The sequence below is a fragment of the Trachymyrmex cornetzi genome, unplaced genomic scaffold, assembly GCF_001594075.2.
Source record: "Trachymyrmex cornetzi isolate Tcor2-1 unplaced genomic scaffold, Tcor1.1 scaffold811, whole genome shotgun sequence".
Lineage (NCBI taxonomy): Eukaryota > Metazoa > Arthropoda > Insecta > Hymenoptera > Formicidae > Trachymyrmex > Trachymyrmex cornetzi.
In genome coordinates this window covers 169,037-194,634 of record NW_017300149.1, presented here as the reverse complement: position 1 = coordinate 194,634, position 25,598 = coordinate 169,037, and the positions used below count along the sequence as shown (strand labels likewise).

General features: G+C 34.0%; 5 protein-coding genes across 7 annotated transcripts in view; 4 read left to right on the top strand and 1 right to left on the bottom strand.

The window, feature by feature from the left end:
• The window catches only part of LOC108768606 (spermatogenesis-associated protein 5), a 115,155-nt gene that overhangs the window by 30,531 nt on the left and 59,026 nt on the right, over positions 1 to 25,598 (bottom strand). The window lies entirely within an intron of this gene.
• Positions 3,318 to 7,410, top strand: LOC108768613 (uncharacterized). Its single transcript, XM_018519109.1, has 5 exons — positions 3,318 to 3,417; positions 5,744 to 6,170; positions 6,336 to 6,443; positions 6,544 to 6,895; positions 7,192 to 7,410. Exons 1-5 carry the CDS (start codon positions 3,334 to 3,336, stop codon positions 7,289 to 7,291), a joined length of 1,071 nt encoding a protein of 356 aa, XP_018374611.1. The 5' UTR covers positions 3,318 to 3,333; the 3' UTR covers positions 7,292 to 7,410.
• Positions 10,060 to 13,230, top strand: IFT43 (intraflagellar transport 43). The gene is made up of 7 exons (XM_018519108.1): positions 10,060 to 10,201; positions 10,349 to 10,546; positions 10,890 to 11,071; positions 11,685 to 11,714; positions 11,777 to 11,817; positions 12,007 to 12,079; positions 12,899 to 13,230. The coding sequence occupies exons 2-7, from the start codon at positions 10,508 to 10,510 to the stop codon at positions 13,119 to 13,121; spliced, it is 588 nt and encodes a 195-aa protein (XP_018374610.1). The 5' UTR covers positions 10,060 to 10,201; positions 10,349 to 10,507; the 3' UTR covers positions 13,122 to 13,230.
• IFT57 (intraflagellar transport 57) lies at positions 14,998 to 18,511 on the top strand. 2 transcript variants are annotated; one of them, XM_018519103.1, is made up of 8 exons: positions 14,998 to 15,482; positions 15,802 to 15,993; positions 16,069 to 16,350; positions 16,423 to 16,588; positions 16,676 to 16,784; positions 16,855 to 17,051; positions 17,612 to 17,756; positions 17,955 to 18,121. In XM_018519103.1, the coding sequence occupies exons 2-8, from the start codon at positions 15,836 to 15,838 to the stop codon at positions 18,119 to 18,121; spliced, it is 1,224 nt and encodes a 407-aa protein (XP_018374605.1). In that variant the 5' UTR covers positions 14,998 to 15,482; positions 15,802 to 15,835. The 2 variants fall into 2 exon arrangements, with proteins under 2 accessions (XP_018374605.1, XP_018374606.1); XM_018519104.1 differs by lacking the exon at positions 14,998 to 15,482 and having other exon boundaries at positions 15,836 to 15,993; positions 17,955 to 18,511.
• Positions 18,784 to 25,598, top strand: part of LOC108768608 (protein croquemort) — a 13,498-nt gene continuing 6,683 nt past the window's right edge. Inside the window, exon 1 of one of the 2 annotated variants that reach the window (XM_018519099.1) lies at positions 18,784 to 18,918. Coding sequence is in view for 1 of the 2 variants with exons in the window: in XM_018519098.1 (XP_018374600.1) it covers positions 23,063 to 23,130 (68 nt within the window). In the remaining variant the exon portion in view is untranslated. Of the gene's footprint in view, positions 18,919 to 23,062; positions 23,131 to 25,598 lie in introns of those variants that run through there. The other variant, XM_018519098.1, reaches the window with a different exon arrangement.

The following is a 25,598-nucleotide window of genomic DNA, read 5'->3' as shown; positions in this document are numbered from 1 at the left end:
AAATAAAATTTGTTATTTGTTATAAACTAATGGTGAATCTCAATGAAACTTTGCATAAGTCATGTTTAGTACTTAATATATTTATATAAAAACATTTATATTTTTCTTATTATTTTAACAATTTTTCTTTATAACAATAAAACAAAACTTTATAACAAATAAAATAAATAACCTATAAAAATGTGTTGCTCAATAAAAGCAGAATGTTACGAACACAACTTTCACACGTATGTAGTTTGTTTAAAGCGAAAATATTAATATATGTGTTTTATGCCCTTACAACCTCCTTAAGTACGTATCATTCGGAGGAGCAGGTCCGAGGACAAGGCGCGAATTTGCATGTTCCGGGCCGTTCCGCGCGTCACTCGAGATCGCTCGCGCTCGCGTGCCGCCGCGTGCATTCCGCGGACACGCATGCATATCCCCGGCTAAATTTAATCCGCGGTGGGTGTATTTTCGAATCGGCCCGGCTAAAAATAGCTGGAACGCGTTCCGCTGCATTCCACCGTTGTATTTAGATCCTTCCGATCCTCGTAATACGCGGGCGTGCATGACACACGCGAAACGTACGCGCACGCACATCATTATCCAACAATTTTGGGGAGCATTCCCTGCGATTGCTGAAGGATTTCGACGCATAAGGAAACTCATTATCATACTTTATGTATTTGGAGCAAAATATAAAACTTTCCATCCGTCGTAAAAGGATCAGCGTTAAATGTTACGTCCATTTCTATCAACGTAAATTAACTTTGATTTGGGTTTAATGTACTTTTTATTTTTTTTCTAACGTTTCTAACAATGTAGTTTTGTATGAATCTTGGTTAACTCTTTATCTCTTTCTACTTCAAGAATTAGAAAAAGAAAGAGTAAGTTGGACCCCAAAACCTACATAGAAACAAGCATAATTCTTAGAACTAGAAAAAAAATTGGAAAATAAGTTAAACCGAAATTTAAGTTAATCGATCTGCATTGACAGAAATGAAAGCGAAAAGTACTTATATTCCTCCTTTCTCCATCACATTCGACGGGTATATTTTAATGTTACAACTCGAAGATCACATGCAGAACACAGGTTTGATGCGACAACAAATAAACTATCATGAGTTATCAGTGATCAAAGCTTACGAGATTAGGGCCTTTATTCTTGAAAAGAAACGTATACGAAAAACTAGGGAAATACTATAATATACGCAGGGAATGGAAGTAACTCGTTACTTGTAACGAAGTTACAGTTACAAGTTACTTTTTTGGTAACTTTACTAGTAACTGCGTTACTTTTTTTCTTTGGTAACTGTAACGATAACGAAGTTACATTTTTTTGGTAACGGTAAAGAATTTTACAGTTACTTTTATCGTTACTTTGCACATGATTGGACACGATACGACACAAGCCACTTACACTGTAAAAAAATTTCGTAAATTTACACACATAATAAACGTAAAATAGATTACATAATTAGTTCTGTAAATATAAAAAATCATGCAATTTTACAGAAATTATGTAATTCCACAAAAATTATGTAAATTTGTTTTTCTTGTGTAAATATACCTTATTTTATATTGGAAATTATGTAAATAGCAGGATATTTTGAATATTTTCTGTAATTATCCAAATTTTAGTAATATTACGTAATATAAAAGAAATTTTTCGCGTATTGTTGTTAAATGTATAATAATATATAGTGCGAAATGTATTGTCATATTATCGTTCCTGTAGTTACACATACACATTGTAATTGTACTTTCACAATCTGCTTAGTTCCAAACCAAGAAATTATTTTTATTTGCATATTGCAAATTTACAAACGTGTGGACGTTTACAACTATTATAGTGGATCTCAAAATTATCCAGCATAGTAATTGTAATTTTACACAATTTTTTACAATGCGCTTGAGACTAGAGAAGCCTCTAAGCCCGTCCGCTGTGATTGTTGGTCGTCGATTTAAAAAAAAATAACGGAAAAGTAACGAAAAGTTACTTTCTCAAGTAACGGTAACTGTAACGAGTTACTTTTAAAAATCGGTAACTAGTTACGGTAACTTGTTACTTTTCCTACTCGGTAACGAGTAACTGTAACTTGTTACTTTTAAAAAGTAACTTTCCATTCCCCGAATACACATAACGTATTCTGTAGTATTTCCCTAGACTTTTGTATATGTTTCTTTTCAAGAGTAGAGACCCAGAACGATTAGATGTTACGGAATCTTTATTTAATTAACAGGGTCCTACGAGAAGAAGTGATCGATTATTATTTGGAAGAGAATAAGAAAAGCTTTGGGGTTGGCAGAGCTGATGAGAAGCAAAATCAAATGAAGGAACAAGGAAGACTAAGAAAAAACAAATCAACGAAGAAGTGAAGAAAACAGAAAGATATCTGGAATTCGCGCACATGAGAAAATTCTTCCAAACAATCTTAATAAATGATCAACTACAATCTAACAATAAGCCCGAAAAATTATAGAAGAAGGGAAAATAATATAATTGCTCTCATGCTCGTATGTTTCAGCATTAAATGTGCGCGGAATCAAGTTTTATCTGTTTTTCTAGAAAAAAGGAAACATAAATGAAGAAAATTGCGAAATAAGTGGCAGCTAGGAGTCGCCGGGGCTCCACGTCCATAATTGAGGGTTAATGCAGACGACCGTACGTCATAGCGCGCCCAATACAACGACGACACGGTGATGTCCCGTGGGTCACCATCAGGCCATCCAGGGCTGTCAGGCTAGGCTATCTCGTTCTCTCTCTCCCTCCTCTCTTCTTTTTTTTCCTTACGTCTTTTCCTCTGTCCATCGCCGGCTGTTACACACCACACCACACAACACAACACGACACAACGGAACACAGTGGGACAGACTTCACCGGTTCACAACTATGCGCCTAGCGGTAGGCCTTTGAACGGTGTGCGCCGCGTGCGCGCCTACCTTTCCCCCCGTTCGGGATCTTTCCGAACCCTCAGCTCTTCGTTCTTTTGCCTATCGTCCGTCTTACATCACGCGTCATCGCTCGACTCGCTTCCCCGCGGCTTCTACCGCGCGTATCTACGTCGGCGGTATTTGTTATACCTGCGCGCGTGGAATGCAGCTGGTAAACAAACAAAACCGGACGCCGATTTTCCCCGAGTTCGTCAAACCGGTCCGTCCGTCGACGGGAACGACGACGGGAAAAATCGGAACCGTTGCGTAAACAAACGAGCAGATGCCCCGAGTGATTTGCCGCGTATTTGGGTATCGATTGTGAGGGCACGTTAGTTATGTTCGAAAGGTCGAGTATAGCTGAGAAGTGGAACGCCGCTTATACGTCCCGTCGAAATCGGAGCCCGGAGCGACAAAATGAAAGCGCTGCTCGTGATTTGCGTCGCGGCAGTTTTTCACTCGATCTTCGTCGCCTCGTACGACGACAAGGATTACGACGAGGTAAGTATGAATCAAACGACAAGATCATTCTTTTTTTCGAACCTAACTTACTCATTTACGATCGGAGAGTCCATCCTCTGTGAAGCTTTCATCTGATTTCATCTTTTCTTATATAATTGTTATTTTCAGCGATGCCGAAGTCGCTCTTGCTTAATGTACCGAAAATAGAATCACAAATTCAATTTGCAAATAGAAAAGAAAATGATTAGTACTGATAGCGCAAAATATCGTATTTTTTAATCTAATTTATCCGAAATCCTCTCTCAGTCATTTATTGTATATGTAACACCTTTCAAACATTACCAGTCATATTATTACAAATTCAAATTTCCTTCTCCTTAACAATCGATATTTTCCCTTTTCATCCGTATAAATATTCCATTCGAGATTTTATAGAAAAAGAATCTCAAAATTTTTTTAAATATTTTTCCTATTATATTGTTATTAATATTATTATATTAATATTGTTATCTCTTCTTTATTTTAATATAGATATATATATATATATATATATATATATATAATTTAGCAAATTATTTTATAATAATAATTCTAACTTGTTAGCGGTTAATCAAAATTCTCTTTCCTCTCCTCATTTCTCTATTTTTATTCCTGTTTCATTTACTCTATTTATATTTATTGTCTTTAATAAAATTTTACTCGGTCAACTGTGTTTTGAAGACGAGACATATTAAAACTTCCAGAAATCTATATCTGGAGCTAACAATGAGCTCGAGAAAAACGGTACGATGGAAGCGCTTCGAATACATAACGAAAATCTTATTATTTGAAACAAAGAAGTTTTAAAAAGCCCGAAATATCTAAACAAAATCTCGAATATATCGAAAGTCTTGAATAGTTGAAAAATTTTCACTTTCTACATTATATCATTTCAATTTGCAGAGATAATGGTTTTATTTTCAACAATTTTAAATGATTCGCTTGAGCACTTCAAAAAGAAGGACTTTCTGAATTTTTAAAACTTTCGAGATATTGAAGATCATCCAGATTTTCTTAAAGAACTTACGTAAAAAATTATTAGTTTCAAACGACGTTTGCAGTTATCTATAATTCAACGCTTTAAAAATTCCCATTAAAATTCGAACGTTTCCTACTCGAAAGTATTCATGGCAAGGATTCGCGCTTCGTTCTTACATTACTTGACCCGAACTCCATTTGTCTTTGCTCTCGTCATTTTCGCTCGGTGTATTCGAAAATCTGTCTCGCTACCAACAGACGGCTACGCCATTGACGGGAAACGATCTTGCGGCGTGCCGTTTCTCAGAAGTAAACGCTCTGCCCCTTCGCTCCCGGTGATTGTCGTCCCTCTTCTTCTCCGCCTCCGCGTTCTTCTTATCCACGCGTCAAATGCCGGCGTCCTTTGATGTCGCTACGACCGTGTCAGCCTTTTACGTATATCGCGCGTAGTCACGCCGGTCATCGATCTCTCCGTTTTGATTAATCGCTTCTTGATACGCGCGCGAGGCACAATACGTACTCCTGTGATCGCATTTACTTATGCAGTTCGAGATAAACAGATATTCTGCGTATCTCGTTCCTCTGACACGCATTCGTCGTTATCTTTCCTTTTACAACTGCCTTCCTTTTATGGAAATATGGACTACATTTTACACGACACCCTTAATCCTTTAATAACAATCGTAATTATGAAACTGGCCATTCAAACTGGCTATTCCTCTGAAGAATAAAATGACTGTGATTGGCCAGTTTCAACTTAAAGATGCCGTATAAATGTAGCAGTAGTCGATATACGGTATCGTTTTTTATTATCCATTGAATATCAAGAGGGATGAAACGACAATTGTGCTTTCCAAGAGACATGGGATGGTTTCCATTTGATGACACGAGTCGACGCAAATATTATTCTTCGTTGGGATTCAGTGAGTAACAAAGATAGAACGACACTTGTGTCACCAAATGGAAAGCACTCACAGTCTATCTCTTGCTGGAAAGCATCTTTTTTCAGATTTTTAAAAGTATTCCTAAGACTCCATGTCGTCTATAATATGCTACAATTAGGGGTTAAAAATCTCACGATTTTAGACTTAAAAAAAATTTTAATTTTTCAGAAAATACTTTAGTTAATCGGCGTAATTTGGCACATCGAAGCTTAAATGTCTTAATATCATAAATATAAAAAATATAGAAAGAAAGAGAAAGTTATAAGATAATCAGTTATTCGTCATTTAACTTGATATCATCATCATGATTTTATATTCGAAATAATAGAACTTACAATTAGAGTCTCCTAATCATCGCAATACAATAATCGATGTTTTTAAACTCACTATTTTCTGTTTTTCAGGCACAAATTTCTACGAAGGCGCGAGATGTCGAATATAAGGAAACTCGTACGAAATCATACAATCATATTTCGACGACACCCATTTCGTTCAAGCAAAAAGATGGTAACAAACACAGACAGAGAGCTAATTCTTCACGACCCAGAAACCGTACGACGCATCGTCCTCGTAAGGGTGGTAAAGGATCTCGGCGGAAGACGGATCGCGTTCCACCTGTCGTAAAAATTCCCGAGAGCAATCTTTATGAGGAAGAGCGCGAGCATGAAAGCATTAACGTTTGGAATTACAAGGACAAAAACGATGACGTGGACGACATACATCAGATTCGCGAAACTCTCGATAATTATTATCCGTTTCACGGAGGATTGGAGTCTGTCCTGGCAAGATTAATCAAAGCGCTGGAGAACAATACTGGAAATGTGTCGAATTCGAACGCGTCGAATTTGAGTGTGTCGAATTCGAATGTGTCGAATTCGAACGCGTCGAATTTGAACGCGTCGAATTCGAACGCGTCGAATCCGAATATGTCGAATTCGAACGCGTCAAATTTGAATGCGTCGAATTCGAACGCGTCGAATTCGAACGCGTCAAATCCGAACGTATCGAACTCGAGTGCCATTGATGACATGAGCAGCTTCGACGATGAAGATCGCTGTCAGAAGTGGCTGGACAACAGGGAGAAGATCGAGAATGCCTTTCCGGGTAAAAACGAAACTTCATAAATCGAGCTCGCTAAATGCAATTTGGCGAGAGTACGTGGACGACGTCCGACGTGTGTTTGTGTGGGTGTGCGTGTCCGCAGGATCCGTCGCCGACTTGCCAGCGTGCCCCTGCCTGTATCCGAACACCATCTTCTACGACAACCAGATCTGGGATAAGAAGCGAAAGAAGCAATATCGATGGCGCGACGTGAGCCACGACAAGGACCGGCTCGCGATCTACAAACCTGGCGCCGCTTATTGCGTGCAGACTCTAGCGTCTCAGCAAAGTGAGAGCGCTATCGTGCAACACTGTTGCTACGATGAGAATAGAAAACTACTGACCCGTGGCTCCGGCGCCGGCACACCGTACATCGTCAGTCCGGAAATCTCGCCTCTGCTGCACGACAAGATCGACTTGTTGCCTTGGCGACTTTGTAAGGGTGATTTCACGAGGTACGTATTTTCGCCCGAAAAACGCACCAAGTCGAGAAAAAATCAAAATGATGATTTTTTTTTATTTTACAAAATTTAACCGTTTATTCACGTTAAAGATTAAAATGAAATTCTACTGTTATATGATAAGATATACAAAGCTGGTTTGGCAGGCAACGTTAACGAACGAGATCGAACAGAGTAATATGATAGAATGTTTATTACCCTTGATATGGTTCGCTTATACACTTTTGTATGTAACTCTTTAGAAATGGCATCTTGTCACATTCATCTTACGTATTTTTATTACGTTACAGGTACAACGAAGTGAGAATACCGAATAATGATAACGACTGCGAGATAAATCCGGATGATGAAGAGTATCAACATCAAGTGGAAGGTGCGAAAGATTATTGAGACACGATACCGTCGCAATTGTACCAAAAAAGAGCAATAATTTGCCTAATTTCCACTTCAATTGTGTTCCCAAAAGAGAGTAGTCTGAAAGATTTATATTTATTTTCTATAATTATTTCTTATTTCATTAAATCTCTTTTCGTATACTACATTCTAGTTTTGTATCAATATACCATGTTGAAAAGACCATTTAAAGAATATCGTGTGTGTATCACATAAAAATTATTTTCTTTTTTCGCGTGATGATATAAATATTACGACAATTATTAATTGCAGCGATGGGATATTAACGAAATTCCAAGCTGCTTACTTTTCTTAGAATGAGAGAAATAAAAAAAATTATGTGCAATATCACACGGTATTCCACATACAAGTATTATTCATTTATAATTTATATTTAAGGAATAAGCTAAACAGTGTAAAAAAAAAATAAAATCTTGTTTTGTACATCATACAACTACTGAAATTATATTCCACAATGCAATGTATGTTGTATTTTTAAGTTATACTTTTTATCGAATTCTTTCTTGTTGCAATCTTTTTTAACGTTGTTTTCAAGAACTTGAGTAACATAATTAATAGCATCGTGTTGCTTTTTTTCTGATATATCAGTATTCTTGATTACTGCCTTTCCGATCGATATTTTATTTGTTTTTTTCTTGTTGACATTCAGCAGATCACAACAGGATCGCTCTTTTCCGGTTTAAGGAACGAGTGTGATCATGTCGTATGTCATATGTGCAGGGTTGGATAGTGCTAAGTTAAAAAGATAAAAGTTAAGTTAAAAAATTAATTAATTTTAATTTAACTTAGTTACATTTTAGACTCTTAACTGTTTAACTTAATTCAGTTACATTTTATCGGTAACTATTAACTTTTAATTTGATTTTTTTTAAGTCAGTCCTTAAATACAATGCGAGAGGCTAATAAGTATATAATTTAGTAATTTTATATTGTATAATCGTTACTCGTGAACATAAATAACCAGATTCTTTAATAAATAAGCTATGAGAATGGAAAAATACGAAAAATACGTAAAATAGTCAAACTTTTTCTTTTTTTTTTTATTGTTCGAACCAAATTTAACTTTTAACTTTCTAATTACTTTTTTTATTAACTTAACTTTTAATTCAATTAATTTCATTATGAATTAACTTATGTTTTAATTAAGTTAAATTTTCAAGGTTGTTAACTTTAATTTAACTTAGTTAAAAAAAAAGTTAACTTACCCCCAATCCTGCATATGTGAATCCGACAAACGCCGTTTTTTAAGCACGTGCACAATATTTCTCGATATGATGAGCGCACAATGCAAATCGACGCGATGCATATAATTTTATAATGAACGGATTAGCGATTGCTAGATACTATCACTGTTCCGAATACTTTTGAAACTTTTGAGTTCGTTGGACCAGAAGAGAAAAACGATTATATATTTATAAATAGAACATTGAGAGAGAGAGAGAGAGAGAGAGAGAGAGAGAGAGAGAGAGAGAGAGACATATTCTTAATATTTTTGGGCGATAATTTCAAATAAATTATTACAAACAGTTTAATATATTTACATTGTATGTATTTGTCAAATTTTTTTCATTTTATGTAATAATAAATGTTATAAGAATTATCGGCTAAATAATTAATGTAGAATAACAATAACCATTTTTATTCATTTTTTTACTATAAGAGAAAAATGCAAAAAAAATGTCAACGTCACACGGTGTTCCCAAGCGGTCACCCATCCAAGTACTAACCGTGCCCAACGTCGCTTGACTTCAGTGATCAGACGAGAACTGGTACTTTAGCCCGTGGTATGGATGTTGACGCGTGTAATATCCTTATTCATAGATGACATTGCTCCAAATGATTCTATTATTTCAATATTATTTCCAAAATTTTTTATGTAACAATACATTTTTGTATAATTTTTATATGCACTTGTTATGTTATAACAGTAACTGCTGCACTGAAAAAAAAAAGATGTGTACTATACAAGTATTTTTAATCATCAAAATTATTTTCAATAAAAATAATGCTATATAGTACACATCTTTTTTTTTTCAGTGCAGCAGTTACTGTTATAACATAACAAGTGCATATAAAAATTATACAAAAATGTATTGTTACATAAAAAATTTTGGAAATAATATTGAAATAATAGAATCATTTGGAGCAATGTCATCTATGAATAAGGATATTACACGCGTCAACATCCATACCACGGGCTAAAGTACCAGTTCTCGTCTGATCACTGAAGTCAAGCGACGTTGGGCACGGTTAGTACTTGGATGGGTGACCGCTTGGGAACACCGTGTGACGTTGACATTTCTTTTGCATTTTTCTCTTATAGTAAAAAAATGAATAAAAATGGTTATTGTTATCCTACAATAATTTTTAGACTACTAAAATTATTTATTCCTTTACAAACATTGATTTACGACGTTGATTTTTAAGAGAGAATTTAGCATTCTTATGTTGACTCTATTTGAAAGTTTTGAATAAATTTACACTAAAAATAACTCATTAATCTAATAAACAATGAACAACAAATGCAAAATTTATTCTTAAATTATTTCGAATTGTCTTATCGTAATCCCATTCGATAAACACGAATTAGATAAAATACGAATGAATGCGAACGAACGATGCTTAGCATTCTGTTCCCATGACTGGTTATTCGTTCGATTGTATACATGCCTTAACATGGTATAGGGAAGAAGCATAGGGAATAAGAAGGTGATTTCCTAGCAGTATCCTTCCCACAGAGTGTATAATACACCGTTGTTCTTCCCTAAAATAAAATAGCGAAGACTGAGAGAGGAAACAGTCCAAATCTAAAAGAAATTTTCTTTCAAGCAAGCGATTCGGTAATCTGACATTGTTGGATAAGCGAATTGACAATTTGAAAAATGAGTAATTCTTCGGAAATTTCATTTTCTCATATAAAAAATTGTGGGTACCATAACAAGTCGAGCAATCTTCAATTCCTACATGAATACATATACGTGTATCTTATACATATAAAATCAATTGTGTAGCTACTAGTGTATGTATGTGTAGGAATAAAGTCGGTCGTCATGGTTACCGCTTGCAAATGTAAGCAGCGGCCATACACTTGTCAAATGTACCGTAAAGTCTGACTTAAGTGCCTTAAGTTACAACACAGGGGCATTCACCTGATATTTCGATGCAGGTTTTAACGCTGCGTAAATAATAAAGATGGATTGGGCTAACGATCTTGAGATCACTTCGAAAAAGGTAAAGTCTTTAAAAGATTTTCCCAAGTCCCCCTATAGAGCAGATCTATCCAATTTGAGTTCCACAGCCAAAATGCAAAGCCATCGACGTAAAAAATTCAATGTGAATAAGATTTTAGGAACTATAAAGTGTTGATAAACGTCATTTAGATGCGTATATCAACACTTGACAGTCCCCGAAATCTCATCCACATTGAATTTTTTCGCATCACTGGCTTTGCATTTTGGCTCCAGAGCTCAAATTGGACAGACCTGCTACAGAATATTAATGAGAGAATCAATTATCTAAAAAGATATGATATATAGTTTTAAAAAATTCTAAATGTGCATTGATCAATTTGCAGCTACTACCTCGTCTAGGTAGGCGTGCAGGTCAGAATAATTTACTGGAAGATAATAAATCCGATGATGATCCTCTGGAGAGTCCTATTTCCTTATCGTCTGGAAAGTCTATATCTATGCAAAGACCAATAGTTCCACCTCGATTGAGAAAAACCGGCTGGGGCGACGAATTGAAAAGTGGCAAGTAAGTAAATTGTAAATTAATTACAAAGCCAACAAGAGCAATAAAATTAACAATGAAAATAAGGGCTACGAGCCAAGCTCTTAATGCTAGAACTACAATAACATATTAACAAACGTTTCGACCCCTATTGGGTCATTCTCAATGTTGAAATTACAATTTGAACTCAATGACTCATTTGAAAAACAAGAGTAATAAAAATTGTTAACTCTTTTTTGTCATTTATGCAATAACACTGTTCATAACAGCAACATTTCTACTATCTATTTTTCCATCTACTTTCGTTGACTTCTAGTGTTTCGAAAAAATTAAAAAGTTTATTTCATAAATAGTTAAATGCACGTAAGTGAAAAAAGAAATAAAAGATATTCAAAAATTCATATTGCATATATATTCATATCTTAAGTTCGTGTTAGACTTATATTGATTTATAATATGCAATAAGCGAGCCCACCAATTTTACTCAATGCAAGTAATAATTCTCTGTAGTGGAGTTTATATTATATATCCAGAAGAAGACACGTAATACAAAAAATAACAAATGTATAAATGAATTAAAACAAATTTGTTAATGTTTAAGTACAACTAGTTAAATAATTCTTTTTTCATTGCACAGATCAAAGGCGACGTCAAACATCATTGAACAGTGAGTACAATACATAAAAGTGAAGAATCAAGTATCTAGCTATTGATGAACCTATTTCTTAGGGAACGTTTTCGAGTGATTGAAAAGGAAGAACAAGAAGATGGTGAGCTGATTTCGGACAAACCATATTAAGAGCTTATATACTGTCCAATTATTTAATTAGTAATTTTACCTCATTTAGATCAATTCTTTTATTAATGTAATTTTTCAATATTCACAAAAATAGACATAAAAAAATTGAAATACTTTATCACTCACTACTTCTTCATATTATTGATCTCTGTATTTGTAGATATTCCAGTTATACCAGATTTGGATGAAATTCAGGAAGATAACATCTCATCTGACATTGCAAGTGCTCCCACGTAAGTAATTTTTATTTTTATTATCTACTAGCACATCCCCTGTGCACGCTACTCCATTATACTCTCCTTTTTAGACATTATGAAATATAATGTCACACCCAAATCAATGCGTCAAATAACCAAATCCTCCTCTTCCAGTCCTTTCCAAATCTCTTCTTTCTAATCCATACCTGTCCCAACATTGCCGCCGCCTTTCCCACCCTTTCCTTCACATGCTCTTCCTGCCCCCCCCCCATTCTTCTGCAACGTATAACCTAGATATTTAAATTTTCCTACCTCCTCTATCCCCTTTCCTTTCCATCTCCAATTCACCTTATTACTCCTTCCCCTTCCCTTTCTAAATCTCTATTTAGATTTACTATTTTTGTTTTTTCCCTATTCAGTTCTAATCCCTTCCTATCCACATAGCCCTGTAATCTCTCTATCATGCTTCTCATGCTCCCCTCCTCCTTCGCTAGTAACATTATATCATCCGCGTATGCCAACTCATATATCTTCCTACCCCCCAAATTTACCCCCTCCCCCCTCCCCCATTTTACCTTTTCCATCTCCTCCTCTAAGTCCGCCGTCATCACATTGAATAATAGCGGATACCTCTGTCTTACCCCCCTCACCGTCCAAAAACTTTCTCCTAATTCCCCCACCCCTGTTCTCATTGTACTCTTTGTTTCTTTTTATAGCTCACCCACCCTTTCTAGCAGCCCTTCCCTTACCCCCCTCTGCCTTAGTGCCTCTATCAATACTCCTCTATTCACCGAATCAAATATTTCTTTGTTTATATATTGCAAGATGAATTAAATTGTGGTGTGTAATTTTTAGAGTCAATGCAAATAGAGTGACTGCGTATGAGGAATTGGACACTGATTTGGTAAAAAATGCTGCATATACATCGTTAGACGGCGTCAGCCTTTCTCTCCTTGCAGACAAATTGTACAATGAGAATTTAGTGAAGGAACCGGATGAAGTTTGGAATTGGAATCTTCTCTTCACGCAAATTTCTTCAGAGATTAATAGCGAGACGCAGAAAAAGATCGAAGCTTGACGAAGCATTTTGTATTTTAAAATAAAAATGAAAATTTCTCGTGCATATAAATATAACAATAATATTCTCGATTATATCATTCATTTGCAATATTGTTTTAAATCGATTCCCAGAACTCATCAGAAACAATCCTTGAAACTAATGTAATCGTAATCAGTCTAATTTCCCAAATCGAAGTCTGCAAAGAAGTGCAACATTTTTTTCTCTTGTACGAGTTGAAATAAAAATAACTATCACTTAATTCACTATTAATGTCATTTCAAATTAAATGTAATCTTTTTATTGATAATGATCTCATTGAGGTTGAAATGTTCGTTCTAGCATTAAAGTATTTGTTTGGCTCGTAGCTTTTCTTCTTGAGTCAATTCAAAGATTTCGTAAGATAATAGGTCTGTTCTTTTTAGCTGAACTGCTAAACTTTTGCACCCCGTTTATCTTTCTTCCTTTTTGCTTCAGGAAGAAAGAAAAAGAAAGATGAACTGGTGCAAACCCAGATAGCAACGTGTCTATCTTGTTGTTGGCATGTTGCTTGCTAAGCATGCATTGCTAAGTATAGGTGCGTTCCGTATTGCGCATGATGTGCATGATGCATTCATTGTCCTTGTTTAACATTTGGTGAGCAACAAGGATAAACGATGCATTATGCGCATCATGCGAGAAACGGAACGCACCCTGTGTGTTGCTACCAGAATTGCGGCAACTGAGTCCTCATTTGTTGGCAACTTGATGCCTTCACGATCTTATAATATTAAGTAGCAACTTACCAGCAATTTGCCGACAACTTTAAACTCGTCATCATCAAAATTCATACTATTACCATCAAGTCGCTATAATAATATGCAACATCATACAATGCTGTCGTATTGTCGACAACGCATAATAACGTTGACGCAGCTATCTTGTTGTTAAACTGCTGGCAATACATATACACATTGTTGTCTGCATGTTGCTACAATGTCGGTAAATCGTTGAAGACAAATCTACAGCAAGTTACCAGCATCATAAGCAATCACAGATTTGTGCGATTTTGCTGAGACATGCTTCGCTATCTAGGAAAGTTCAGCTGAAAAGAATGCCCAATAAGACCGAGTTGAAGGAAAGGCAGAAAAAATTCCAAATTACAAAGGGATTGGACTCAAAAGCCAAAAAATGGCGTACCGCCATCAGCAGTGCCTGCATATGGAAGCGACAAATTACCTCGTCTGACCTATTCGATTACCCCCCAATTTGGAAATCGCGGTTCTTCGAGGAGTGACGTGAAGACTCAGACCGTGCAGGCGTGCAAATCCGTGGTCGTAAGACGAGCCACGAAGATGCATGCGCAATCGGGAGTCTGACACTCAAGCTACTTGAAGCTTACGACAACGTGACAACACCCACTGAGCAGATCTGCCATAGCTCTAACGTTAGCGATCAATGTTCAGTTGTGCCATCACTAGCACACGCTTCCGAAAGTCACCCTTTTCCCTGCTCTATATATACGAATCTATCAGTTCTGAAGCACATGCGAGAAATCGACGGCTTTTTATCTCCGATGTCCCAAGTGAATCTGCTACGATCAGACATCGTTTCGAGCATCTCCATGAAATATTTCATTAAACTTAAAATGTCTTGACATGTCGTTAATCAAAATTTTACGATTATTATCTAAAAATCGGATGTAATGAAAATTAATCGTGCAGACAATGGCCATCTAGTGGCAGATTTCGTACTTTTGTTGCATAAAACAAATACGATACACGCAGCACTCACGACGCAGACGCCAGCAGGCGCTATCTATCGCCGCTATCAGCGATGACAGCGATAAATACACGAGTTTGACGACGAATAGCTTGACTTTCGAAAGCATGGAAGAAATTGCGGAAATTGATGGACGAACGTTTAAAAATAATCACGAGACGATCAGTGAGAGTTAAACTAACGAGATTTGGTTAAAATTGGTTCGATTTGTCGTGATCAGGATAATTTCCCAATTGATCACCGTGCATTTATTTTGCTATTTTTTTAGCATTGTGATCAAACACGTTCGTCAAACTCGTCGACGGCTGAACGACGATTGATCGTGAAGGCCATTGATTTTTCAAAAAAGTCAGAAGTCACATTCGTGATGCCGTTGATGTTTGTCAACACAAAAGGCCAGCTTAACCTGTTTTAACCTTGGTTGACCCTGATCAATGAATTACGACAATGTTTTGTATTACAACACACAATTGATTAATCAATTCTTTGATTAAATAATTAATGCTTCTCGATTTCCGTCGCCACTATGACACACGAATGATATAGTATGTTGTTAGTTCTTAGTATATCGGAATTTAGAAGTAAATGTTACATGATACAAGGCTGCGTTGCAACTATTTAGTGAGTACATTCTCTCTAAAACTTTTAGAATTTTACTTTAAAAAATGAAATTTTCTCTATTCTATTCTTAAAAATTGAAATTTTTGTTTAAAGACTTTTAATGCTCTTTCAAAACTTTCAATTTTCATTCTTTAGAATGAGATTCCACCATAAGGAATTTAGAGATTTAATTTTGTACCACGTATTAATTTTAAGCACAATCTCTGTTTACAATTTTGATAATTAAGGATTTCATTTTACTTAATTATTATTATTATTTGAGCTGTTTAATTTATTTACGCAATATTTTCATTAAAAGTGTTTACTAATCTTTTTATAGATTTAATACAATATATATTGAAAAGGCCAGCGACATGTTTCGAGATACTCAAAAAATCACCGTGGAAGACGGGAGTGCCCCGTCGGCATCGTATGTCATAAACATTCGAATGGAAGATATGTTGGAGAAATTGAAGTTGTTGAATTACGACGAGGAATTTGTACAAGAACTAAAAATAAAGCCGATCAATAGGTGAGATATCGTAATGTTGATGCAGTATGTTCTGTTTAATATCTGATAAGATAATCGTAAACATTGGAAAAACAGGCATCACTTTGTAATTCCAACGAATCCTGGTGAACAATTTTACACGTTTACTTGTCTGGCTGCATGGCTGATTAGAAAAGCAGGAAAAAAATTTGAAATACCACAAGAATCAGATGATCCTAATTCCACGATAGCTCTAATCTTAGATTATCTCAGAGAAATCGATATACCTGTGGAATTCCCACCCAATAAACTCAAACAGGGTAGTGGAGAACACGCTGTTTATGTTTTGGATAACTTGGCTGATAATGCTTTAAAGGTCACACAATTCAAATGGAAAAGGTACAGCAATTGGTAGCTTCCATTGTAAGTTTTATTAAGTTAAATAAACTATTGAACTGCGATTAATATCAGGATAAATATTCCACCCGATGAACCTACTCCGGAACCAGATATCGAGGATGACGATGCAGAATTAATCTTGGAGAAAGTGGAAGAGGAAATGATGGCCGAGTATGACGACGACGATCAAGATATCTTACATATAGACGATATTACAAAAGTTTACGGACAAAATATTGTAGGTGAAATTTTATTCTTAGAGAATTTTAAATATCGTAATATTGTTATATTAAAATTATCAATTCTAGATTTTCTTACGTTTCAGAGCGAGACGCAAAAATTAGACAGCATTTTAGAATCTACGACTAATAGGGAAGAGTGGCAATTAGAATTAGAAAAAGTTCTACCTCGTTTGAAAGTAACTGTTAAGACAGGTATTAAATATTTTTGAATGAAAATCGGTTAAGTAAAACGAGCGTTATTGCATACTTTAATTTATTGCAGATTCAAGAGATTGGAGAGCGCATCTCGAGCAGATGAAACAATTGCGTACGAATATCACGACCAATCTGAGCGATACAAAGGCTCACTTGAACAAAATCTACACCGATATCGGGAGTACTTTAGACAAAATTAAGACTAGGGAAACTTATCTTAACAAGCAGCTCGAACCGTCTTTAACAGACTATCGCTCGCTGCAAGTGAGTTATTCAATTTTATATTTTTATAATAAGATTTTATTCGGACCGACAAGAATTAAACACTATAAGCATATTCGGGCCTATGACGGTCAAAGCTAGATCTTTTTTGCCTAAATAATTCCCAGTGAATTATCTATATCCTATATATATATACATGCATATATATCATATTTTTGTAGTTATTCAAACTACGTGCCGAAATTTTTCCGGACTTTAACGCAATTAAACTACTACAATAATATCACAAGTTAAATTAAATTGACAATGTGCTGAAAACCTTAAATACATTTATTGTGAAAAATATTACCTCGGCCGGGACTTGAACCCGGATCTCTTGTATTCCGTACGAGTGTCCTAAGCCATTAGACCACCGAGGTTCGGTAAAGTCTGGAAAAATTTCGGCGTGCAGTTTGAATAACTACAAAAATATGATACTTATATTTTTATATTTATATTTAAATATTATATTTAAATATTATATTTTTATATTAAATTTTTGTACGTATTATTAAATTACACATACAGAGAGTGACATGTAAATTATAATAATTAATCTATAGGAAGAATTATCGAAAGTCAAGGAACAGTACAGAGACGTTAGTGGTGGTGTTACCGAACGAACGCGTGTTCTTAATAAATTAGTGGAGGAGTTGGAACATGTGAAGAGAGAAATGGATGAGAGAGGCTCCAGCATGACTGATGGAAGTAAGTATAAATTTACTTCAAAACATTTAGAGTAAATCTCACTCTTAAAGATTAAAAATTGAGCTACTCTTTTTTTTTTAAACTGGCTCAATTTTTACTCTTTGGAGTGAGATTCTACTCCAAAGAATTTAGAGAGTATAGATATCATTCCGACGTGGTTCAAATATCTAATTTTTACTCTAAAATGTATATTTACAGCGCCGCTTATTAATATAAAGAAAATGATCACGAGGATGAAGAATGAAATCTCCGAGATGAATATTCGAATCGGCGTGTTGGAGTACAGCTTGATGTGCATGAGAGTACGGGATCGAACACAGTTACGAGAGGATATGAATAGCACGAGTACCTCAGTAATAATTTAACGCACATCGTATATCTTTATTATTTGTGTTTGTATATTTCAATCCGTCCAACGTGTGATGTTACATAGTCTAGTCTTGATTACATATTAGGTCTGTTTTTTTGTGATTGGATTAGTATATTTTTTCCACTTTTGGAACTTAAAGTACATGTTTGATATTTGATGAAAGCGAAAAAGAGAGTCCTAGTACAGTCCAGTGAAGGAAAAAAACAGACCTATTTTGTATGTGTCATTATGGGTCCAATTACTCTGTCTTTAACGAAGTTACGACAACGTAACTACGTAGAACTGAAAAGAATCGCACCGCAGTGTGCACATCTTATCAGTGTGAGAAATTTCTCATTATGCAATTTATACGTTTGTACCTAGCTCATAATTGTTAATCAACACTCTGACACAGTATTTCAGTTAAATAAAAACATTTTTTTGTTTTTCTCATAACGATCTTATCAATTTTGTCTTATCCGATTCGAAATATCCTTCAACACTTTCTGTAATTGTTTTTCTTTTTTTTCTGCGTATATCGCATTCGTAGCCTCAAGTTGTTGATTGTTTAGTTGATCAACACGTATACGTGTAAAAGACCTATGAACAAAAGTGATAATGCGGGATCGCGTGCTACCTCGCACGAATCTACGTCCGTGGCGATTGTTCGCGCGCGACGCAGTCGGTGTGCGAGCTTGCATATAATCGCATATTGGTATCGCGACTCGAGTCGAATGTATCAGACACACGTTCAGTGGAGGCGAGACGGACGTAGAAAGTAGACTTGGACAGGCAGAACAACGAGAACAACAGGTGTGTAAAAATACTCTTTTGTTTTGATTAACAATCCAGCAGCGCGTGAATCTCTTATCAATTCTTTGTTCGTTCTGCTAATATCGATACTATGTCGATATGAAATAATACGAGATGATCGCCAAAATGATATAACAACCTTCAAAGATCTCCCGATTATTTCGTATATCCATCAGGGAATCGATTGTTAAAATTAAATTACGGAAACACTCTTGTTTTGTTGGTGTGGAGATTTATTCGTGGTGGGCGCGTTGTTTTTATCGTTCGCAAGCGGAAAAATTTGCCATTGATGAGTGTTTGCAATTACGCGCTGTTAAAATAAAGTGTGACATTCGGTATGTATCGGTATCAATGATACAAAATAATTCAACGAGACGATGATTGTCATTATTAGATGCTAGCATCGTCAATAACATAATTCATTGTTTTGCGAAGGCATAGATTTTGATTTAATTTTCTTTTTTGAATATAGAATTTACGGACAGGGGTCCCTTTTTTATAATCGAATTTATGAAATAATCGACTTTCGCACTTATTCACGCAATGCATTTACTTGTTACGATTTTTTAGAAACTTCGAAGTTAAAAATAATTCTTTAGAAACTTCGAAGTTAAAAATAAAATGTTAAAATAAAAGTGTGACATTCGGTATGTATCGGTATCAATAATAAAAAATAATTCAACGAGGCAATGATTGTCATTATTAGATGCTAGCATCGTCAATAACATAATTCATTGTTTTGCGAAGGCATAGATTTTGATTTAATTTTCTTTTTTGAATATAGAGTTTACGGACAGGTCCCTTTCTTATAATCGAATTTATGAAATAATCGACTTTCGCACTTATTCACGCAATGCATTTACTTGTTACGATTTTTTAGAAATTTCAAAGTTAAAAATAATTCTTTAGAAACTTCGAAGTTAAAAGTAAAATGTACGTGCTAAATCGTACAATTCTGTAAGTGTGAATCACGATGGACAAAGCCTGAATCGTGTCGTTTCTCTATCTAGTCTTATAACAGGATGTGATAGCTTCCTTTCGGATGTGTTCGAATCGCGATGCCGGAGAGATATTTTCTCTTCGCTGCTTTCACTTTCACAACTTCGCATTTTTACTTGCACTCAGAATACCGCTGCCGTGCGCGAAACTAGATTTACTGACATATTAAGTAAATTAAACAATACGACAAATATTAAACAGTAACGATGTTTATGATAAACAAAATAATAAATATATACTAAGAACATTTTTTAATACATATAACCATTTATTTTGTTGATATGCAACTAACAAAAACTTTTTTACTTCTTCGTATCATTAAAACGTAGAATCATTTAATACATAAAATTATTTAATGATTTTACGTATCATTAAAAATAATATTTCCGAGATTATCATGTGTCATTTATTTTTCTCTTTATAAGCGATAAAATTCTCGAGAGAATCTCGAGAAGCGAGAATATCGGCTCATCGAGACGGGAAAATCGTTCAATCATTTGTTTTTGTCAAGATCAAATCTCGGTATTGATATTTTCTCGTCTCGTCTCATCACTAATGCTCGAATGCATCACTAATATATAAATAGCAATAAGTAATTCACAATTTCTATATAATTATCTTATTTATAAGCTATCTTTTGTCGAGCATATTTTATACATATTATACGTGTTATAATAAATGTAAAAAAAAAATAAGTTATATTTGAACAAACTATATTTTAATACCAAAAGAAAACTGTATTTCATGCAAATGAATTATTTCAAATGTATATGTTCTTTTTATATTGGAAACATATGTAAATGAATTTAAAATTATACTTGACAAGAAAGAATGGGAGCACATCAATGAATCATAGAATGAAAAATTTATTTTGCCTTCCGTTCATACTGATGCATAACGTACATAATGACATCACAAATGAAAATGACTCATAATTGGTAGAATATTATATAAACAAAAAGATTACATATTCTAAAATCATATACAAAAAAAACAAAGGAAGTTATAATAGCTTAATTCAATGAATTTCAGTAAAATTTTAGTAAAATGTTTTTTTTTAAATTTATTAATTCACTTAAGTTTCCAAATATCATTTTTAAGAACCTGATTAAGTATTTCGATCGGTTTTTGGAGAATTTATGCTTTTCGGCTTAAATTCAGATTTTTTCAGATTATTTCGCTATATATAATTGTAATATAAAAAATTTTAAATCCTAAATAATATATTTTGATAATTTCTGTCGATTTTCTTGAAGTAAATTACTAAGGATATTTATTATGCAAATCTTTATCGTCAATTACACAATACTCTTGAAAAAAATATTGGATTAACTTTTGTTCGATATATCAGTTAAAAGTATTACAATCGGACACATTTTTATCTACAATTATCAAGTAATTTGCAAGTATTTATTGTTTCAAGTATCTCTCACGCCTGCAATCGCATGAATAAATCTGAACTTTGAGCGGTAAAAGATAGACGTATTATTAATATAGCCGTACCGCTTTGTTTCTCACTTGCAATTCCCGTTATTTGTTCGTTGAACGATTAGTCATTAGCTCGTCTCATCTAACGAATTAAAATCTGTGGGTTCTATTTATGCGTCGTGCTCATTGCATAGTCTTCGACTTTCCTACGTGGAAGCTGCATGTCGTATCTATCGTAATGATCGAAGACATCGAGGCTGTCGAAATGACCGTCTTAGAAAACGGCACAAGTGTAAAGTAAGGTGTACAGTTCTGGAAAAAGGGACATCGTATATGTTAAAAGGGACACCACGATTGGGATTGCATTAACAGGTTATGGTTTATCGCTTATCTCGATGTAATTATCATCTCGATTAATCTTAGGACACCTGCTTACAAGCTACTTGCAACCATTTCATCAATAGTGCGTAACACTGAAAAAATTTATTAAATCTTAATACATATTTTTTTGAATAGTACTAAGTGAACATTTATTTACAGTAAATAAATGTTTACTCAATAAAGAAATGATAGTTTAATCAAATTAATGATTTTAATATCAAATAAATATTTACATTTAGTTAGAGTTATTTACTTAGAACTATTCAAACAAATATTTATTAAAATTTAGTTTTTTTTCAGTGTATGGAAAAAATCGCATACAAGCTTTAGAGTTGCTCGAAGCTTTTTTCGCGATTTTTAACCCATATAAATATAAAAATTATACCTCAGTTTTAAAGCGTTAAAGTACAAAATCAACTTCCTCCTTATGGCGATTGAATAGAGTTTCAAAGATTTTTTACTTACAATTTAGAACATTTCAGTACAGATTGTATAACTATCTAACATTTTTCGCTTCGGGTCCAAATAACGTTGCTGTAATCGAGAATTATTTAATGATCTTCTTGGGATCATACTTTAATCAATTTCGTTCGGAATCGTGCGTTTTTTATTTGTTCTTAATTCAATAAATGGCTACGTTTACACCATGCATTTAGGCCGCGGCTTATACAATAGATGTCCTTGTTTATCCCTTAGTTTAAACAAAGACACCTATCATATAGGTCGCGAACTAAGCGCACGGTGTAAACGTAGCCAATAGTAAGATTATTAATTTTGTATTGCTTTTAATTCAGAGAGAAAAAGTTCGGAAAATGTTGATCTCGATATAGATTGCATAAATACGAGTTATCATGAAATAAAATTTCACACACACACACACATTGTTTTATAGATGAAATCAAAGAAATATCTCGTGACTACTTCGAAAAGGATCTTATCTTAACTTGATAAAAGTAAAGCAACCTTTCGCTTCTTAACGATATTCAATTTTATCAGAATAAAGCACTTGAAATCTTACAATCATATTGTTGACATCATTTGCCCCACTTGTCATCATGATTGGTATTTTCAATCAGTGACTAGACTTTGAGCCCAACAGTTATTAGTTCTGACATACGAATAAGCGTTGGGAAAAAATATAGAAGCAATATTTTAGGGACTTAATTTCTGTAAATGGCAGATTTCCATTCTATTCGTTGTGACTATTAATGTGAAAGTAAGCCGAGTAATTCGAGGACGCGCGGTTGTACTTGAATGAAACTAATTTCTCGGAAGACAAACGCAACCTGCTGTTACTACTTTTTCCTCGGATGCAAGATATTTGAGAGAGATCAAAATGGTTGATTTCGAATCACAAAAACCTAAAGTGCGTAGAAATGCAACCCCTACGCAAACGTCAGTACGGTAAGAATTCTTCGAGTTAGTGTAATCCGAGCCAGTGTAAATCTTGATAATAAAAATCAATGAATATTTTTACATTTATTTATTGATTCTTTGATTAAATTTTCTAAAATCTTCTCGAACAAAGAACCGTCATAAATTATACATATCATATTATAAATAAAAATATATCCAGGATATAATTTTTTTTCGATAACATTTTTTTAATTAAAAGGATATCTAATGAGAGATTTCTGGATTTTTTCTCTAATGAGATATTTCTTTTAATTTCTTCTCTAACCATTCAGCTTTTTCATTATTGTCTCGATTTCTTCTTTAATTTTTTTTTACTTTTTCTTCACAATTTTGCTTCTAGCAGAAATAACGTGTGAAATGAAGTATAAAAAAAATTTATTCGTTACATACATACATGGGACATGGGAAACGAGAAAGTTAATTATAATTACTTCAGAGAAGTCATAAAACACAGTGCTGTGAAAGCTTCTGGCAAAATAGCAGAATAAAAAATTGGAACGTCGAGAATATTCCGACAGAAATTCAAAACTAAAAAATATATTCAGAAAAATATGACTTTGCAGGCATATCTGATGTCCTTGAGGACTTCCGAATACCATTAGAATGATAGTAGATAAGTTTGTTTTAAGTGGTCGGTGCGTATTTTGTAACCTTCATTTCAACCTCTCGTATAATAATTAACGAATAGTGGCCGTTTATTTAAAATAACGTTCGAAACAAATAGAGCGTGCCAGTTGCCAGTCATCGCATACTGTTCATTTAGTAACATTTTCGCTGAAAAAAATTCTGTAGAATGCAACATAACGTTCGGTATTACTGTTATACAAAGACAAAATTCTTATAAAAAGCGTTTTAATGGAAAGGCAAATTGGAAAACTAATGAAAACTAGATGTGAAATAAAGAATTTACGATAATGAAATTTAAAAAATACAATAATATATATATATCTTTTTGTTTCCTGTTTCTTGCTGTTTGTCTCTTGCCTTCTTGATCAAAAAGGCAAGAAACAAGCAGAGACAAACAGCAAGGAACAGGAAACAAAAAGCACATTGTAGAACAGCCATAAACAATATAAAAAACAAAAGATATGGGCCGGTATTCATAGTCAGATCTTATATTTAAGACCGACTTAAGTACAGTCTTAAGATGTCATGAACCAATCAGAGGGCCGCATTAGCGACTTAAGACATTACTTAAGACGGTCTTAAAATAAGAATCGACTATGAATACCGGCCATAGAAGGCTAATGAGGGTCGGCGACGATAAATAGCGCAAAAATTATAGTGAACAATCAATACTCATAAAATGGATTGGTATTTTCTTTATATTAGAATGTTTCGACTCTCTTTGAAGTCCTTCTCAGAAGAATGATACAATGCGTGATCTTTAAAAAAAAAAAAAAATTGTAATATACCTACTATTTAGGATTTAATATGTTCAACAAAGCTTCACGATTCTTTTCATGTTCCTTGCAAGGAATTAAATCTTAAATAGTAGGTATATTACAATTAAATTTATTATTAATTAATTTTTATTATTAATTTTTTTTATTTATTAATTGCATTTTTTTTATTATATTAAATAAAAACCATGTATTTAACAGAATTTGTTGTCTTAATTAACTTGAATTGTTAGAGCAACTAATTCTTTGCTACAATGAAGATTGCTAATGTAATAAGTTTCTTCATTATAACAGCAAAAGTATACGCTATCTTCGTTAGCATGTTTTGTTACAAATGTTGACCTTTATAATAGATTCATTTTTTCAGAAAGTTATCTTTGCTGTATTAACAAATTTCCTATGCTATTAGAACAAATATATGATTAGTTACAATCTTTAATTTAATTCAGCTACACAAATTTGCTACTTTAACATAGAAAACTGTGCCTATATTACAGCTATAGATTTGCTAAATCAATGAAGTTTTTAGTTTTAGCAAATCTTTTTTTTCCATGTGATGGTAAGTCATTCAAATTCATTTTACTCATTTATCTGTCTAATGTGACTTTTTCTATAAATGCCAGATCATCAACGCTGTATTCTTGTCAATTTGAGAATCACTTAATCACTGGGGACATGTGAGCTAATTGGAATTGTATCATTTTTGCTGAAGAGGACTCCAAAGAGAGTCGAAACGTTCTAATAAAGAAAACATCAATCCATTTTATGAGTATTGATTGTTCACTATAATTTTTGCGCTATTTTTTTATCGTCGCTGACTCTCATTAGTCTTCTATATATTTGTTTTTTATATTGTTTTATAAATACATAAATTCCAATCTATACACATGCTAACAAATAAAAAATTTTTTTATTTAGTTAGAACGTTAGAACTCTTCATATACAGGGTGGACCATCTGAAGTGATCCAGTCAAATATCTCGAAAACTAGTAGGGATAGAGCAAAATGTTTCGTATGAAAAGTTTAGGGTTACACGGGGGAAGTATGGTACTG

Bases quoted from the DNA above. Each gene is read 5' to 3' on its own strand.
- IFT43 (XM_018519108.1), top strand. From the start codon at position 10,508: ATGGATTGGGCTAACGATCTTGAGATCACTTCGAAAAAG. The intron at 10,547-10,889 runs GTAAAGTCTTTA...ATCAATTTGCAG, and splicing joins TTGAGATCACTTCGAAAAAG to CTACTACCTCGTCTAGGTAG. The intron at 12,080-12,898 runs GTAAGTAATTTT...TGTAATTTTTAG, and splicing joins GACATTGCAAGTGCTCCCAC to AGTCAATGCAAATAGAGTGA.
- IFT57 (XM_018519104.1), top strand. From the start codon at position 15,836: ATGTTTCGAGATACTCAAAAAATCACCGTGGAAGACGGGAGTGCCCCG. The intron at 16,351-16,422 runs GTACAGCAATTG...GATTAATATCAG, and splicing joins ACACAATTCAAATGGAAAAG to GATAAATATTCCACCCGATG. The intron at 17,052-17,611 runs GTGAGTTATTCA...ATTAATCTATAG, and splicing joins CAGACTATCGCTCGCTGCAA to GAAGAATTATCGAAAGTCAA.
- LOC108768613 (XM_018519109.1), top strand. From the start codon at position 3,334: ATGAAAGCGCTGCTCGTGATTTGCGTCGCGGCAGTTTTTCACTCGATC. The intron at 6,444-6,543 runs GTAAAAACGAAA...GCGTGTCCGCAG, and splicing joins GATCGAGAATGCCTTTCCGG to GATCCGTCGCCGACTTGCCA. The intron at 6,896-7,191 runs GTACGTATTTTC...ATTACGTTACAG, and splicing joins TGTAAGGGTGATTTCACGAG to GTACAACGAAGTGAGAATAC.